Raw genomic sequence first — 14,280 nt, forward strand, 5'->3', positions numbered from 1 at the left:
TGTCTTCAGGGTCCATTGAGGCATGCGGCTATTTGCCCACATGCTAACCGAGCCCGCTGGGCTGTGCTTTTGGAGTTCTGTGTCTGCTCTTGCCAGAAGGTTTTCATTTTTCCACTGCTGTCCATGGGCTTAGCTGAGCACAACAGGTGACCAGTCTTATTAGAATTGCATGTGAAGTCAAGGTTCTGGATAGGTTTTGAATCGGGAGAACAGAGGGAGCTGTTGGACGTCTTTCTCATGTCACCATCATCACCCCAGCCCTGGATCTGGAGAAGGATCCCAACAGTCCTTGCTCCCGACTTTTCCTTCTAGACTCTCCCTTGGCTGCAATGACTCAGCAACGACCTTTCCTCATTTGAAGTTGACTTGATTAAATGCTCTCACCCTACACACATCATGATAGGGATTGTGGCACTGGCCTGCAGGTGTTTCTGCTGACTCTCTCAAGCCCAGCCCCACACCTGGTCTTCCTCTCCTTCCTAGCTCTTGCCCTGATACTAAGGAATTGAAGGGTTCTTGCCCGTGCTCCCGTCCCATGACCCATTCGTATACCCCACCCCCCATACAGGGAGACTCACACCAGAGATCTCACCATTACCCACAAGAGTTCTACCCTCTTTATCAAAAACACTGATGTTCTGCTCTCTGATTGCCCCTCCTCTCATTCCATCTCTCCTCAGGCTTCAGCCCCCCTCATCCTCATCATGACCCCTCTTTCCTCCATGCCTCAGCACTTTCTCAGGTCTTACCCCTGCTCTGGCTTCCCTTTCCAGTCTTGGCCTTGTAGGTAATAACAGCTCACATTTGTGCAGTGGTTTAAGGCTTGCAAGCTGCTTCACGTGTGCTCATTTCTTTGATCCCTGCGACAACACTGTGAGCCACTTGCTGGGATTAATCTGATTTTTCAGATGAGGAAAATAAGGCGAAGGGATGTTAAGTGGCTTGCCAGAGTCACATGGCTAGTCAATGTCAAGAGAGGCAGCATTTGAACTCACATCTTCCCTGCTCCCCATCCAGAATTCTGTTCACTCTGCCGGTGAGCTGTGACATTCTTCTCTATTCTGGAATCCCTCCACCCCCACCATCCCCAGCTGAACCTTGGCCCTCCACTCCTCCCTGCGTCCTTTTCTGCTCCTGCCCAGAACTGGGGGAGGTCACAAAACATGGTGCCAGGTACATTTCACATGACTACAGATACTCCACCTGCAGCAGGGCTTTTTCCAGCAAGTCAGTCTTCCCATTCCCTGATGGATTCCCTCTCTCATTCCTCATAGAAATGAGTACAAAGCTTCTCTTCATTCTTCAAGCTTCTCCCACCTCTCCCTGCTCTCAGCCCCTCAAATGAGGATGAGCACCCTCTTCTCCCATCAAGGCAGCCATGTGACATAGTAGGTAGTATTGGTCCTGGACTCTGGAAGGCCTGAGTTCAAATCCTCCCTCAGGCACTAATAATTTTGTGACCCTAGCTAAGTTACTCATTACGGCAGCCTCAGTTTCCCTCTATGTGTATTTGGTGTGTCTGTGTGTACCTGTAATTTCCCCCAGTAGTGTCAACTCCTTAAAGATAAGGCTTGTCTGAGTCTTTATGTTTGTGTCCCCAGTTCCCAGAACAGTAACTGGTACTTCCTAAGTACTTGATTGGTTACAGTAAAGTCCTACTCTTTAGTGCAGGATTTTAGAATACCTATATTAGTTCCAAAACCTCTCTTTTCTCTCATGTTTGATCTCCCTGCTGTGGCCAGATAGCTGAAATCTCTGTCCTACTTGAGGGGACAAAGTCTCTGCAGCCAGTAGGACATTAGTTATGGATCACAATCATTCTGTCCATCTCCCTGAGGAGATGCCTTATTTCTCTCAGTGTAACATTAAAAGCATATGAAAACAGACCCCTGCATCAGTGACCTTTGTGGGGCCTTGGTCAGGAAGTATATAGCCTGCCCCCGAACCCATGTCACCGCAGTTATTGCTGCTCTGTTTTCAAAGTCCCTCTGGACTTGTTTTCATTTGCAGGTCACTCATTCGGAAGGAAGCAAAGCATTTTCACTCAGCTCTGCCCAAGCTGGTCAGAGAAAAGACTTCTGGTGTCCCTCCATGGAGCATCACCCTTCAGTGCTGCTGCTTCTTTCTTTCTTTCTTTTTCTTTCCAGGGCAGTGAGGGTTAAGTGTCTTGCTCAGAGTCACACAGCTAGTTAAGTGTCAAGTGTCTGAGGCCAGATGTGAACTCAGGTCCTCCTGAATCCAAGGCCAGTTCTTTATCCACTGCACCATCTAACTGCCCCCAGTGAGCCATCTGTCATGCAGAAGGAAGATCTGACTTCTTTTATTTATGTGTGTATATTATTATTATTATTATTATTATTATTATTATTATTATTATTCAGTGCTGTTTCTTAAGCCCTCAGAGGCTGCCTCTGCTCTAGGTTACACCAGTTCAGGAAAACTTGGCAGGGGCTCTGGCTGAACTCTGCCCTCATGGGCCAAGCTTGGATGTAGGATCACTGTATGGTTTGTTTTCAGCCTTCATCAATGAAGGGAATCCAGGATTGAGGCTTCTTTGATTGAAGGGAAGAGAGCTTATCATGGAGAAAGCTGTGGAAAGGAGGGACCGTGTCCATTCCATGTCTGTGTTAGCATCTCCAGCACCTAGTGCCATCCCTGACACTGAGTAAAATCACTGCTGCCGCAAGATTCTTCATTCAGCCCAAACACATCCCATTTGGTCCCCAATAGGACTTCAGATCAAGAAAGGACCTTAGAGGTCCTGTACTCCCAGTTCCCTCACTCTTCATACCACATCATCCCACATGTACTTAGTTGGTTGGGGAGCTGGACCTACACTGCAAGTATTCCAGTCCAAGGCTCTTTCCAGCATGCCCAGATGTAGCAATACTGAGACGCATGACCAAAGCTGCCTGAACCAGCTCCCTCAAGAAGAATCTGCCACCGAAACAATGTGTTGAGAGTAGAAGAGAGCCCAAGAAAATGGACTCTGAGTGCTGCTGTCTCATTCCTTCCCTAAAGAATCTAACAAGTAACATTTCTAGACTAGCTGTGGTAGAGCCAAGCCCCCGGTGCTGCTGAGCATGGACATCATTTAGAGTATCTTTGTTTTCAAAGTGTTCATGGGAGCAGCTAGGAGGCGCAGTGGATAAAACACCAGCCCTGGATTCAGGAGGACCTGAGTTCAAATCTGGCCTCAGATATTTAATACTAGCTGTGTGACCTTGGGCAAGTCACTTAACCCTCATTACCCTGCCCCCCCCCCCAAAGTGTTCATATCCAACCGAGAGAGGCTTAGAATTGCCCTGGAATCCTAGAAGTCAGTGTTGATCCATCACCAGCTGCAGCAAGGCAATGAGTACTGGCCTCGCACTTTCTATTAGGAACAGAGCAATAGAAGCCTAACTAAACAAGTCAGCTAGCTGTTAGAAGGGATTTTATATCCCTATAGGGAAATCATAAGGAAACCGAAGTCAGGTTAGAGTGCTTGTGTTAACTCTTTGCCCCGGATGTTAGGCCTCTGTCAACAGCTTTACAAACTGAAAATGAGGAATCAGTCCTGGGAGGATGTGTGGGTACAAGTATGAACCCTAAATCAGAAATTATTAGACATTTTAAATGGAGTGATGCTGTCTTTTCCTCATTAGGAACGTGTGTTTAGTGAAGGGTGCAGGCTCCAAGAAAAAAAATAGTTATAAGTGAGCCCTTTCATTTTCCACCATTGAAGGATGATGGCTCTTTGCATTGCCTTGGTCCACATGGGCGAAGTATGCTCTAGGTTTCAAGTATGCTTAAGGACATAACTTCTCCCTGTGGAGCTGCAGGGCATTTGAACTGCCTGACAGAAAAGTCTGAAAGTCCTCTCTGACCACTCTAGGGGCCTGTCATCTTTTTCCTTCCTATTCTTGCATTGGTTCCCACAAGGTTCTTCAGAGTCAATCGGCCCTCCTTCCCGTCTCTCACCCCGCCCCCCACCCCCACCCCAGCCAACTTTTGACAAGTTTAGTGTTTTCTAACCTTTTTCAATCCTTAACCCTGCACTTTAAGGAGAACCAGGAGAATGAATCTCTGCCCAGCCCAGGGATCTTTTCACTCACAGCTCTCGTTAACCACCCACATTTATATGTAAGCACGCAGGCTATCTTCTCTTGTCTCTCCATCATGAATAGTAAATACTACAACCCTCTATCCTTCTCCTCTAGAACCACAGGATCCAGAACTAGAAAGTACCATCCAGCCCAGTGCTTCTCAACATGTTGTTCTCGAACCACACCTCCTCCCTTTTCCAATTTCATGTCTGGCTGAGACTGGAATACAGAAGCAGATTGGAGGATCCAGCTGGCTTTCTTTAAACCAGATATTAAAGAGATTTGCAAAACTATATAAATCATTTCCCTCTCTCTCAAAACATATTGTTTTAGAAATAGTTATTTTTCATAAAGTGTTATTTATATTGACATATGAGTAGCTTATATATAGATGGGTTAATACATTTCTTTTAAAAATTCTGTTTTAATTTATAATACAGTAAATATTGATAAATATACCCACATAAACAAAAAGAACATTGAGATCCTTAAGAATCTTTAAGAATCTAATGAGGGGGCAGCTAGATGGCGCAGTGGTTAAAGCGCCAGCCCCAGATTCAGGAGGACTCGAGTTCAAATCCGACCTCAGACACTTGACACTTACTAGCTGTGTGACCCTGAGCAAGTCACTTAACCCCAATTGCCTCACCAAAAAAAAAAAAATTGGGTGGGGGGGTACTGAGACCAAAACCTTTAAAAATCACTGACCTCATTTTATAGATTAGGAAAATTAAGTCCAGTTGTTAAGTGACTTAAACAAGGTTATATAGGTAAGATCATAAAGTTAGAGCCAAAATGATTCCTGGAGAGTATGTAGTCATTTCATATGTGAAGACCTTGAAGCCCAGAAAAGTTATGACTTGCATAAAGTTATTCAAGTGGTAGAGAAAAGATTCGAATTCATGCCCTCTGAATCTTTTTTAAATTTTAAAAACTTTTGAACTTAACTTCTCCTCCCACACCAAAAAAGAGCATTTCCATATACAAAGAAAAAGACAAAAAGAGAATTGATTATACTTGAAACCAGAAATCCCTATTCTACACCACTCACTTAAAAAAAAAGGGCCTATGATAAATTCAATATTTTACTTCCAAAGCTACCCCACTTGTCTATGAGTCCTTACAAATTTCCTTCTTTTCTCTTCTGTGCATTTTTTAAAATGTTTCAACAGCCCCTTTTTTCATTTTGTTTGACAGCACTGTTGGCAATCCCTTCTCGCCCAGTTAAAAGCAGATGAATTTAAGAAAAGAAAAACCTTTATAACAAATCAGCACAGTTAACCAAGATACATGCACACAATGCTTATGTCCAAAACTGTTTCGTCTCTTTTCGCACCTTGAGTCCATCCCCTCTCTGTCAGGCGATAAGGAACTTGCTTCATCATAGGTCCTCTGGAGACGATACTAGTCATTTCTTTGATCAGAGTGCATAAGTTTTTCAAAGTTGTTTTTCTTTTTTTGTTTGTTTGGTTTTGGGTTTTCGGGTTTTTTTGGTGTGAGGCAATTGGGGTTAAGTGACTTGCCCAGGGTCACACAGCTAGTAAGTGTTAAGTTTCCAAGGCCGGATTTGAACTCAGGTCCTTCTGAATCCAGGGCCGGTGCTCTATCCACTGCGCCACCTAGCTGCCCCACAAAGTTGTTTTTCTAAACAATGTTTACATTGTACAGATTATTTACAAATTGTACATTGTACAAATTCTGATCCCAGTTCTTTTCATTTCACTCTGTATAAGTTCATAGCTCCCAAGATCTTCTGAAATAATTTCTTTCATAGTTTCTTATATTGCAATATTCCATTACTGTCATATACCACCATTTGTTCAGCCATTCTCCTATTAATGGGCACCCCCTGCATTTCTAGATCTTTTCTTTTCCTTTTAATCTCACTTTCAGGATCAGGAAATGTGTTTTGCTTGCAATTATTCCCTCCCAGTATCATCTCATTTAACACCCACCACCACCCACCCACATACTTATTACCACTTGTTTTTATTTATAGACCAAACTCTTGGTGTTTGTTTAAATGTCATTGTGTTCAGTGCAGATTAAAGGGAATTCCACCCTGTGTTCTGCAGCTTTCCTTAAGTTGTATACCTCTTTCTTATTCACGCCAGTTATAAGAAGTAGCCATTTCCACCACTACCCCTTATTCCTCCTTTCTACACTTGTGTACACTTTTACCTCTCCATTCTTGCAACTCTTAAAACCCTCAAAACAGAGCCAGTCCACCTCCTGAGCCTTTTTTTTTCTTATTTAACATCCTCATTCCTCTTTGAAGACATTAAGACTCAGAAGAGGCACTTGTTTCTTCTCTCCCTATTCATCTTCCGTCTTTTGCCTTTTGGAATATTGTATTCTGAGTTTATATTTTATTCTAAGTTTCTCCACTTATTTATAATAGAACCTGCTAGTCTTGCATGATCCTAACTGTGGTTCCTTGTTACTCAAATGCTTTCTTTCTCTTTGCATTATTTTCTTTTTCTTTCGCAAGAAAGCTCTGGATTTTGGCTATGAGCTTTATAGGACTTTTCCTTTGGGGTTCCTTTCAGTAAGTGATCAGTGGATTCTTTCTAGCTTCACATTGCACCCTGATTTGAATGATCTAACTGGTTTTCACTTATAGTTTCTTGGAATATAATGTCTAGGTTTTTTTTTTTTTTACTCTGATATTCAGAGAGTCCAGTGAACCTTAAATTTCCAAGTCAGATGTTTTTGAAAGCAGTTACCTCTTCCATTTTGTTCTCTTTTTTCCTCAGTCTTTTTCTTTTGTTCCAATATTTCTCTTTGTCTCATGGAGTTATTTATTTCTCTCTAATCTGTTCTAGTTCTCAGGGCATTTATTGCTTGGGTAAGGTTTACCACTTTCTCTTCTAAGCTATTGTTTCTCTCTCCAAGTCTCTCCTACAGAGCTTTTATTTAACTGTTTTTTCACTTCAGTTCTTCTAGATATTCATGTACTCCTTATGGAAAATCCATTTTTTGCTTTGAGTTTCTGCTTGCACATATTATGAAGCAATTCTCTCTTCTGTTGGGTTTTTGGCTATTTCTGGATCTAAAATAATTCTTCATGGTAGTTAGGGCCTTCTTCGGTTTACTCGTCTCTCCAGTTCTGGGGCACTATACTGGAACTAGGCTCTTCCTCCCAATGGGACATTGACCCTGCTTGGTCTCAGCGTGAGTCCCTTGCACTGGATCTACACCTCTCAGGGTGTGTCTTTGCTGAGTTCGTGCTAGGAGGCTTCAGATCATCAAGGTTCTCCTGAGTGTTAGGGACCTAGGACAAGGGGATATTTGGAATCGAGTACTGCTATTCCCACTTGTTTCTAGGGTCCACACTGTGTCTAGCTGCTTCTGTATACAGAGACTTAAGGGCTACAGGGATCTCCTGCCCACCTACCTCACCTCATGCTGATAGGCTTCTATCTTGTTTGCCTGCATTGGTGGTGGATTTTCATTCAGGCACACTTTCCTATTTGCTTTGTCTAGTTTTGGGGTGGAAGAAGTCATTGTAGTTTTTTACTGGATTTGTTGATCCTCATTTGACCTGGTGCTAATTTTAGGGTGTTTTAGTTTTTTGGTTGGAGTATATATATGGAAGCTAGACTCCCTACCGTGTGGTCCAGGCAGCCATCTTGACCAGAAGCTTCAGGTCTTCTTGTTAGGTCTCTTGTTATTCACTGACCCATATTGTCTTTTTCCTGATCTACACTTGGCACAAGGAAGTTGAGAAACTCAAGACTAATTTAAACTATGCCAATGTCCTGATGCAATGTTTGTGAAATAACGAAGGTTGTCTGATCCCAATCACTTATTTGCTTTTCAGTCCTTTGTCCTGAGGTCTGGGGGAAATGGATTTTTTTGTTTGGTTTTTGACTGGAAGCTCTAGTTCTTCCTGTTTCTCTTAGCCTGTGCTACAGTTGCCTCAGCTATTCTGGTCACAAATACTTCACTAGAGGAAACTGTTGGCTCACTGAGCTGGTCCTAGGTATTTTAGCCCTTCCTCAGAAGGTGATGCATCAGGTGAGGAGTTCCAAGCCTGTGAAGTTATTTAGCTTCTCATTCATCAGGAATCTAACTACAAAGAATTGTGGGTTTGTCTTTTCAGTGGAAAGGGGAAGTTACACCTGGGCTGAAGTTTCTCCAAGGTTAGTAGGCACTGTATACTTGTGTTCACAGGCTACAAACACATCATGCGTTAATTCTTGAGACATGGTATGGGGTTTTGCAAAGTTTAAAGGAATCCTTCCAACCAAAATGTAACTTAACACAAAACCAAAACAGTATGTTTTCAGTTTGACTCCAAGCATATTAAGCTTTGAAAAAAGATTCATGATGGCATTTTTAAATAAAGAACCTTAAAATGACTAAAATAAATTCTTATAAATGCTTGTGTATTTAGAACAAAATTAGTGTAAAGCGTGTGTTAAGGTGTAGTACTCAGAGAATAGAACTGAGGGATTTGTTTGTTAAAAGGGTTAAACATCTCGACAGGTTCTTAACTATTTTTTGTGCCCAGAACCTTTTTGTCACCCTGGTAAAGCCTATGTACTCCTTCTCAGAATCATGCTTTTAAATGCATAAGATTACCAAGGACACCAATTAAATCAAAGCCGTTGTGGACATGTTAAAAATAGAAATTCATGGACCCAAAGTTAAGAAATCCTTAGTTAGCAGAAGATGGGAAACAAGGACTTGGGAGAGGAAAATAGATCTCCAGAAGAAGCCAGAGACCTTGTTGTTAGGAATCCTTCAGTGCCCGGCTTCTCTGCTCTTTAAATATAAGGTCATTCAGAGCAGTAGTAAATCTGTCCCTTATAAAACAGCCAAGCAAATACTCTAGCCCTGACTCTGCTGCTCTTTCCCTCACAGACCGGGGCAGTCACCTCCCCTCTCTGGACCTCCCACTCAGTTGTCACACACAGATCCTCGGGAGTCAGGTCTTTTAAGGAACCAGGCAGAAGTAGGTTCGTGTGTGCTATTAAAATGTCTTTTTTACTTCCTTTCGTAATGTGAACTTGATTGTGCGTAACAAAGGTTGGGCCGTGGCAGCTGCTGGCACCAAGGCCTTGTGACTGGGCAGCCTTGTGCCATTGGCTTTTTGGCACTGGTACCTCAACAGCAAAGCGACACCCTCATCCCCAGCGTGGGTGGCTCTGTTGGGGAAGAATGTTCTGAAAACGACAGTCTCGATAGTCGAGTTCACTTGAGTGTGCTCTGGGCACACTGCCCTTCAGGATGTGGCGGGCGTGTCGCCAGCCTCTTTGCCCAGAATTTGCCCAGACCCCCAGGTTTATGACTTCTCAGTTTCCTCCCTGATGTTTCCTGTAGATTGGGGCTGTACTTACCAGTTATCCAGACCCAGTTGTTTATCTCCCTATCAGAGGATTTCAGCTACAAAATAACAGCTGCACTTCTCTCTTCTTGGAGAAAGCCATCGTTCTCCATCCAGGTCCTCGCGACTTGAGGGAGGCAAATGTCGGTGGTTATTAGCCAACATATTACCTGGGCCCGTTCCAGCTGGACCCACTCTAGGACTCTGTGGTTGGGAGCCCTGAGCTGGAAGGGAATCAATCAACTAATGAGTTTCTTCCCCAGTTGGAAAATGTGTTACATACATCCTTCTTCCTTAGATTATGGGGATACTCTGGTTTTAGCCAAAAAGAAGCCAGGTAAAGGTGTTCACTGGTAAGAATCTTTGTTTGGAAAGCTCCTGCTTGTCATTTCCCACATGACTGGGAGAATCCATAAAATATTTCTGATGTGTACCATTTTCTGGCTTCTCTCTCCCACTTTTTAGATGTGAGCGATTAGAGGAACAGCTCAATGACCTTACTGAACTCCATCAGAACGAGATCTTGAACTTAAAGCAGGAGTTGGCCAGCATGGAGGAGAAAATCGCCTATCAGTCTTATGAGAGGGCTCGGGACATCCAGGTTCGTATTGAGCACGAGGTGCTGTTCAGACTTGTGCCCCTTAAGCTGGGGCTGAGCTGGCTGGAAATCCCCTAACTCTCAAGTCTCTGCCGGTCAGTGGGTCAGGGAGGCACTAGGATCTACCCAGACAAAAAACGAAGCACTGCCCAGCTTCAGGGAGCTTCTACTGAGGGGAGCTGAACATGTATGGAAGCAGATAGAGAGTGACCACTTGAAGCCAGGATGGGCGGGAAGGGCATGAACAACTGCAGGGAATGAAGAGCACTTTCACTTAGAAGGGGGCACTCATTCTTGCTGGAGAAAAGGCTCATTTCATCATTGACTGGAAAGCTCGTTTATTCAGAAAGATTGGGGCATGCCAGTAAAAAGATAGGGGGATGGATTCTCTTCAGCTAAATACACTTGACACATATCAGAAAGTTGTCATGCTCTGCATTTTCCATGATGAGCTGAGACCATTGAACTTGATCCAAAGGTAGCCAGCTGCCTTAACCTGACAAAAACCATTGGCAGAAACATTGCCAGGCCCCTCCAGGTGAGGACAGGTAGTTAATGGTCATCCCTGCCCTGCTTCCCCTCTTGGGGGTAAACACCATTCATTCTACCTTTCTCAATCAAGTAAGTGTTCCTAAGCAGGAACAAGCTTATAGATATTAAAATAAAATAAAATCTTAAAGTAAACTGCCACTGCTACTGGTGGTAGTGGTGGTAGTGGTGGTGGTAATGATAATGGCTAGCATTTATTTAACCCTTTAAAGTTGGCAGAGTGCTTTACAAAGATTATCTCTTACATGCTTACAATGACCCTGGGAGATAGATGCTATTATCATCCTCGTTTTACAGATGAGGAAACTGAGGCAAACAGGTTAAAGCAAATGCCCAAGCACAGCTAGTACATGTTTAGGGCTAGATTTGAATCCACCTCTTCATGATTCCAGGTCCAGGGTTTTATCGGCTGCATGACCTGGGTGACTGGGAATAGAAGCTGCCAAAAAAACTCTCCCTATAGTTACTCAGAGGGGTCAGGGAATTACATTGCTGTTGTCAGACTCATGCCCACAAAACTCCCAGTGCAGAACCAGACTAAAATGTCATTGGGAAATGTTTAAAAATAAATGAGTTAAAATACACTACAACATAGATAATGTTGATTTGTGGTATTCTAAGTCAATATGTGGCCCACAGATATATATATATATAGAGAGAGAGAGAGAGATATATATATATATATATATGTCTGAGATTGACCCTACTGACCCCAAGCTTTTCTCCCAGCAACTATGTTTTTCTAGACTCCCTGGGATGTTACTATTTTTCTTGGAAGCCTTCATTTTCAGCCTGAGCCACACCAGACTCTTAAGCTTATAGAAATGAAAGAAAATAGGAGGCTATCCCCAACCTTATTATTCAGTCCATCAAATAATTAAGCCCCCAGAAGGCTGGGAGTGATTTACCCAGGTAAAACTGTCCAAGTATCCTACTTGAAATTCTGAGATAAAACCTGGGCTGAGAACCTCTGCTACAAGCAGCCAGGAGGAATCCATGCCCTTGAACTCTATGGTGGGATTAAAAATATAACTCATTAGGAGAGACATTAGATTTTCAATTTTAGTGTTTGGTGCAGTCCTGCAAAGCAAATAGAAATATTCATTTGTGCCTTCAGAGATTATAGAAAGGGGGAAATCAAGAAATTGTAAAGTCAGCAGCATCAGCGATGGCTCCCCCCTCTCCCTCGTCTCTGTGTCCTCCAGGAATAATGCCACATGTCAGTAATTTGCTTGACTTAAAAGGAACAAGCCTCACTCTGAAGGGTTTGGGGTGTATCTGGGCCTGCCAATGACTTTTTGCGGTATTCTGCCTTACCAGTCGAACCTTATCTTCCAGGCATCTGTTTCTAAGATAGGAAGAGGGCAGGGCAGGGCAGCACACCAGGTGGCCAGTTAGTTACCTGACTCCCTAGGAGATCTCCCCTACTCCAGCCAGCATGCATGCCCTCCCGTGCGTGGTGTGGCCCCAGAATGGAAGGTTTACCTGTTCCCTCTTCTGGCCCACAGGAGGCGCTGGAGGCTTGCCAGACCCGGATCTCCAAGATGGAATTGCAGCAGCAGCAGCAACAGGTGGTGCAGTTGGAAGGGTTGGAGAACGCCACTGCCCGAAACCTCCTGGGCAAGTTCATCAATATCCTTCTGGCTGTGATGGCGGTTCTCTTGGTCTTCGTCTCCACCGTGGCCAACTGCGTGGTCCCTCTCATGAAGACACGCAGCAGGACGTTCAGCACTTTATTCCTTGTGGTTTTCATTGCCTTTCTCTGGAAGCATTGGGACGCCATCTTTGGCTATGTGGAACGGTTCTTTTCATCCCCAAGATGATGACACAGAGGCAGCTGCTCCCCAAACCCCTGGCGCGTGCATGCAGCAAAGATTTAGACAGCAACTTAACTCCTCTGAAGTTTTAAACAAGAGTCGAGTGAATCTGTTTACATTTAGAATAACGTTTTTTCTCTGAGAGACGCGATTGCAATAGTATTTTTTAGATTTTATCCAAGAAGTTTTTTGGGCAAAAATCCTGGATCATTTTTATGTAGCATGATTCTCCTGGGATGCAAATCTTAAAAAGATCCTTTAACACGAACCAACACAATCTGGAGCACAGTGATGGGCATTCTAAATTCTGGCTTGAACTACTGCACTAAAACCCATTAGAAAGATGAGTCAACTTCAACCAGTTAGGCCTAGCAACCTGCCTTGTCTGGGAGCATACCAGACCCCTTCTTCCCCAGGCTAACCTTTACTGTGAAATCCTAGCACATTCCATGTCTGAATTCACAGATTCAGGGTGGATTTTCCTTAGCTTCGGAAAACACACGGAGGAACACATGGATCTGCCCAACAACTTCCACACTCAAGGCGGCCAGTCACGCTGATCTCGAAGTGTGGTCATTTTTGTATCTGGGCCCTTAACCTTTGGCAAGGATACAAAGGGTCAAGCCCTACAGGATAACTGCAGTCCTACAGTATTTTGAAGTAACCCTCTAAATACTTAATCTTAAGCAAAAGCCCTTGGCCGCACTTTTAAGGTTTTTTTTTTTATATGTGTATAGTCACAGATTTAAAAAATAAAAAAATCCGAACAGCATACTTGAAGAATGTAATACTCAAACTCTCAGTGCTTCCTTATGGTTTCTAATAGGATTTTTTATTATTGTTATTATTATTATTATTATTATTGGGTTTTTTTTGAAGGGGCTGGGAGGGTGTTTTTTTTTTCCTTTGAAATAAAGAAGTGATGTTTTTAAATGAAGAAATGTGTGGATAATTAAATGTGCTCTGTCTTGTCTCTAAACAATTTGAGGAAAGTGAAACCTTGCAAATGCCGCCCTCTGTTGCCTCCTGCTTAGAGTTGCAATATCTTAAAACCTTTTCCTCTCTCCATCTTTTTTTCCCCCCTTTTCCTCAATGGAGTTGATTTGATTGGGGAATGATGGAGGCTCTGTGAGTCTCAAGCCAGCCTTAGAGGAGTAGGGATTATTTCCCTTACAATTTACTTCATTTCCTAAACTGGACCGGGGCATTCTTTAGGAAAGACTAAAGGAGACTTTATCAAGAAATAGTCAGCCCTGAATCATTATTGTATTTCTTTTTATTTATAAAACCAAGCATCCCCAGTAACTGAAGCCAAAGTCGTCCTTCCTTTCCAGCTGACAGTTAGGGAAATCATTTGTCCTAGTGTCAGCTCTGGGGCCTGGGGAGCCTTCTTTTCAAAGCTTTATTCTGGCTGCCTACCCCCTTTCCCAGGGCAACTTAAGAAGGTTCCCCTGAACAAATGAGAGCAAGAAAATATGTCAGGTGATGAAGGTTGTTCCTAAGGCATGCGTGTGAATTTTTGTCAGTGGCCTGGTATCCCATACTGGCTTTCTTACCCGAAATTGTTTCAATCTGGGTTCTACAGTTTGGATTGACTTTTTTTTTCTTTTGAAGCATGAATTCCATCATGTGGAGAGATGTTGAGCCAGCCCCTCTCTTTTCTGTAACTAACACCCTCATCTATTGGAATGCATGCTTCTGACTCTCCACAGAGGGCACAGAGTTTCTGCACCACTCCCAGTATTGAACTGTACCTGCCCCAGCTTCCGTTCCATGCAACCAGATGATAGAATGCTGGGCACCAAGGAGAATAGGAAGCCAGGCTTTCCTTATTTCCTTCACCCCTAGAAATGATTCCTGAACGAGGTCAGCATCGCCCTTTCTGCTAGGCAAGCA

The 14,280-nt window shown here is 43.4% G+C and overlaps 1 protein-coding gene across 4 annotated transcripts in view; it reads left to right on the plus strand.

Moving 5' to 3' along the window:
• The window catches only part of TMCC1 (transmembrane and coiled-coil domain family 1), a 195,056-nt gene extending 182,221 nt beyond the window's left edge, over positions 1-12,835 (plus strand). For all 4 annotated transcript variants that reach the window (XM_043969615.1, XM_043969629.1, XM_043969632.1 and 1 more), the window contains exons 3-4: positions 9,886-10,021; positions 12,076-12,835. In XM_043969615.1, the coding sequence (XP_043825550.1) occupies positions 9,886-10,021; positions 12,076-12,390 (451 nt within the window). In that variant the 3' untranslated portion in view covers positions 12,391-12,835. The remainder of the gene's footprint in view (positions 1-9,885; positions 10,022-12,075) is intronic.
• The last annotated feature ends 1,445 nt before the right edge of the window (positions 12,836-14,280 follow it).

Source organism: Dromiciops gliroides, chromosome 1, assembly GCF_019393635.1.
Source record: "Dromiciops gliroides isolate mDroGli1 chromosome 1, mDroGli1.pri, whole genome shotgun sequence".
Classification (NCBI taxonomy): Eukaryota; Metazoa; Chordata; class Mammalia; order Microbiotheria; family Microbiotheriidae; genus Dromiciops; species Dromiciops gliroides.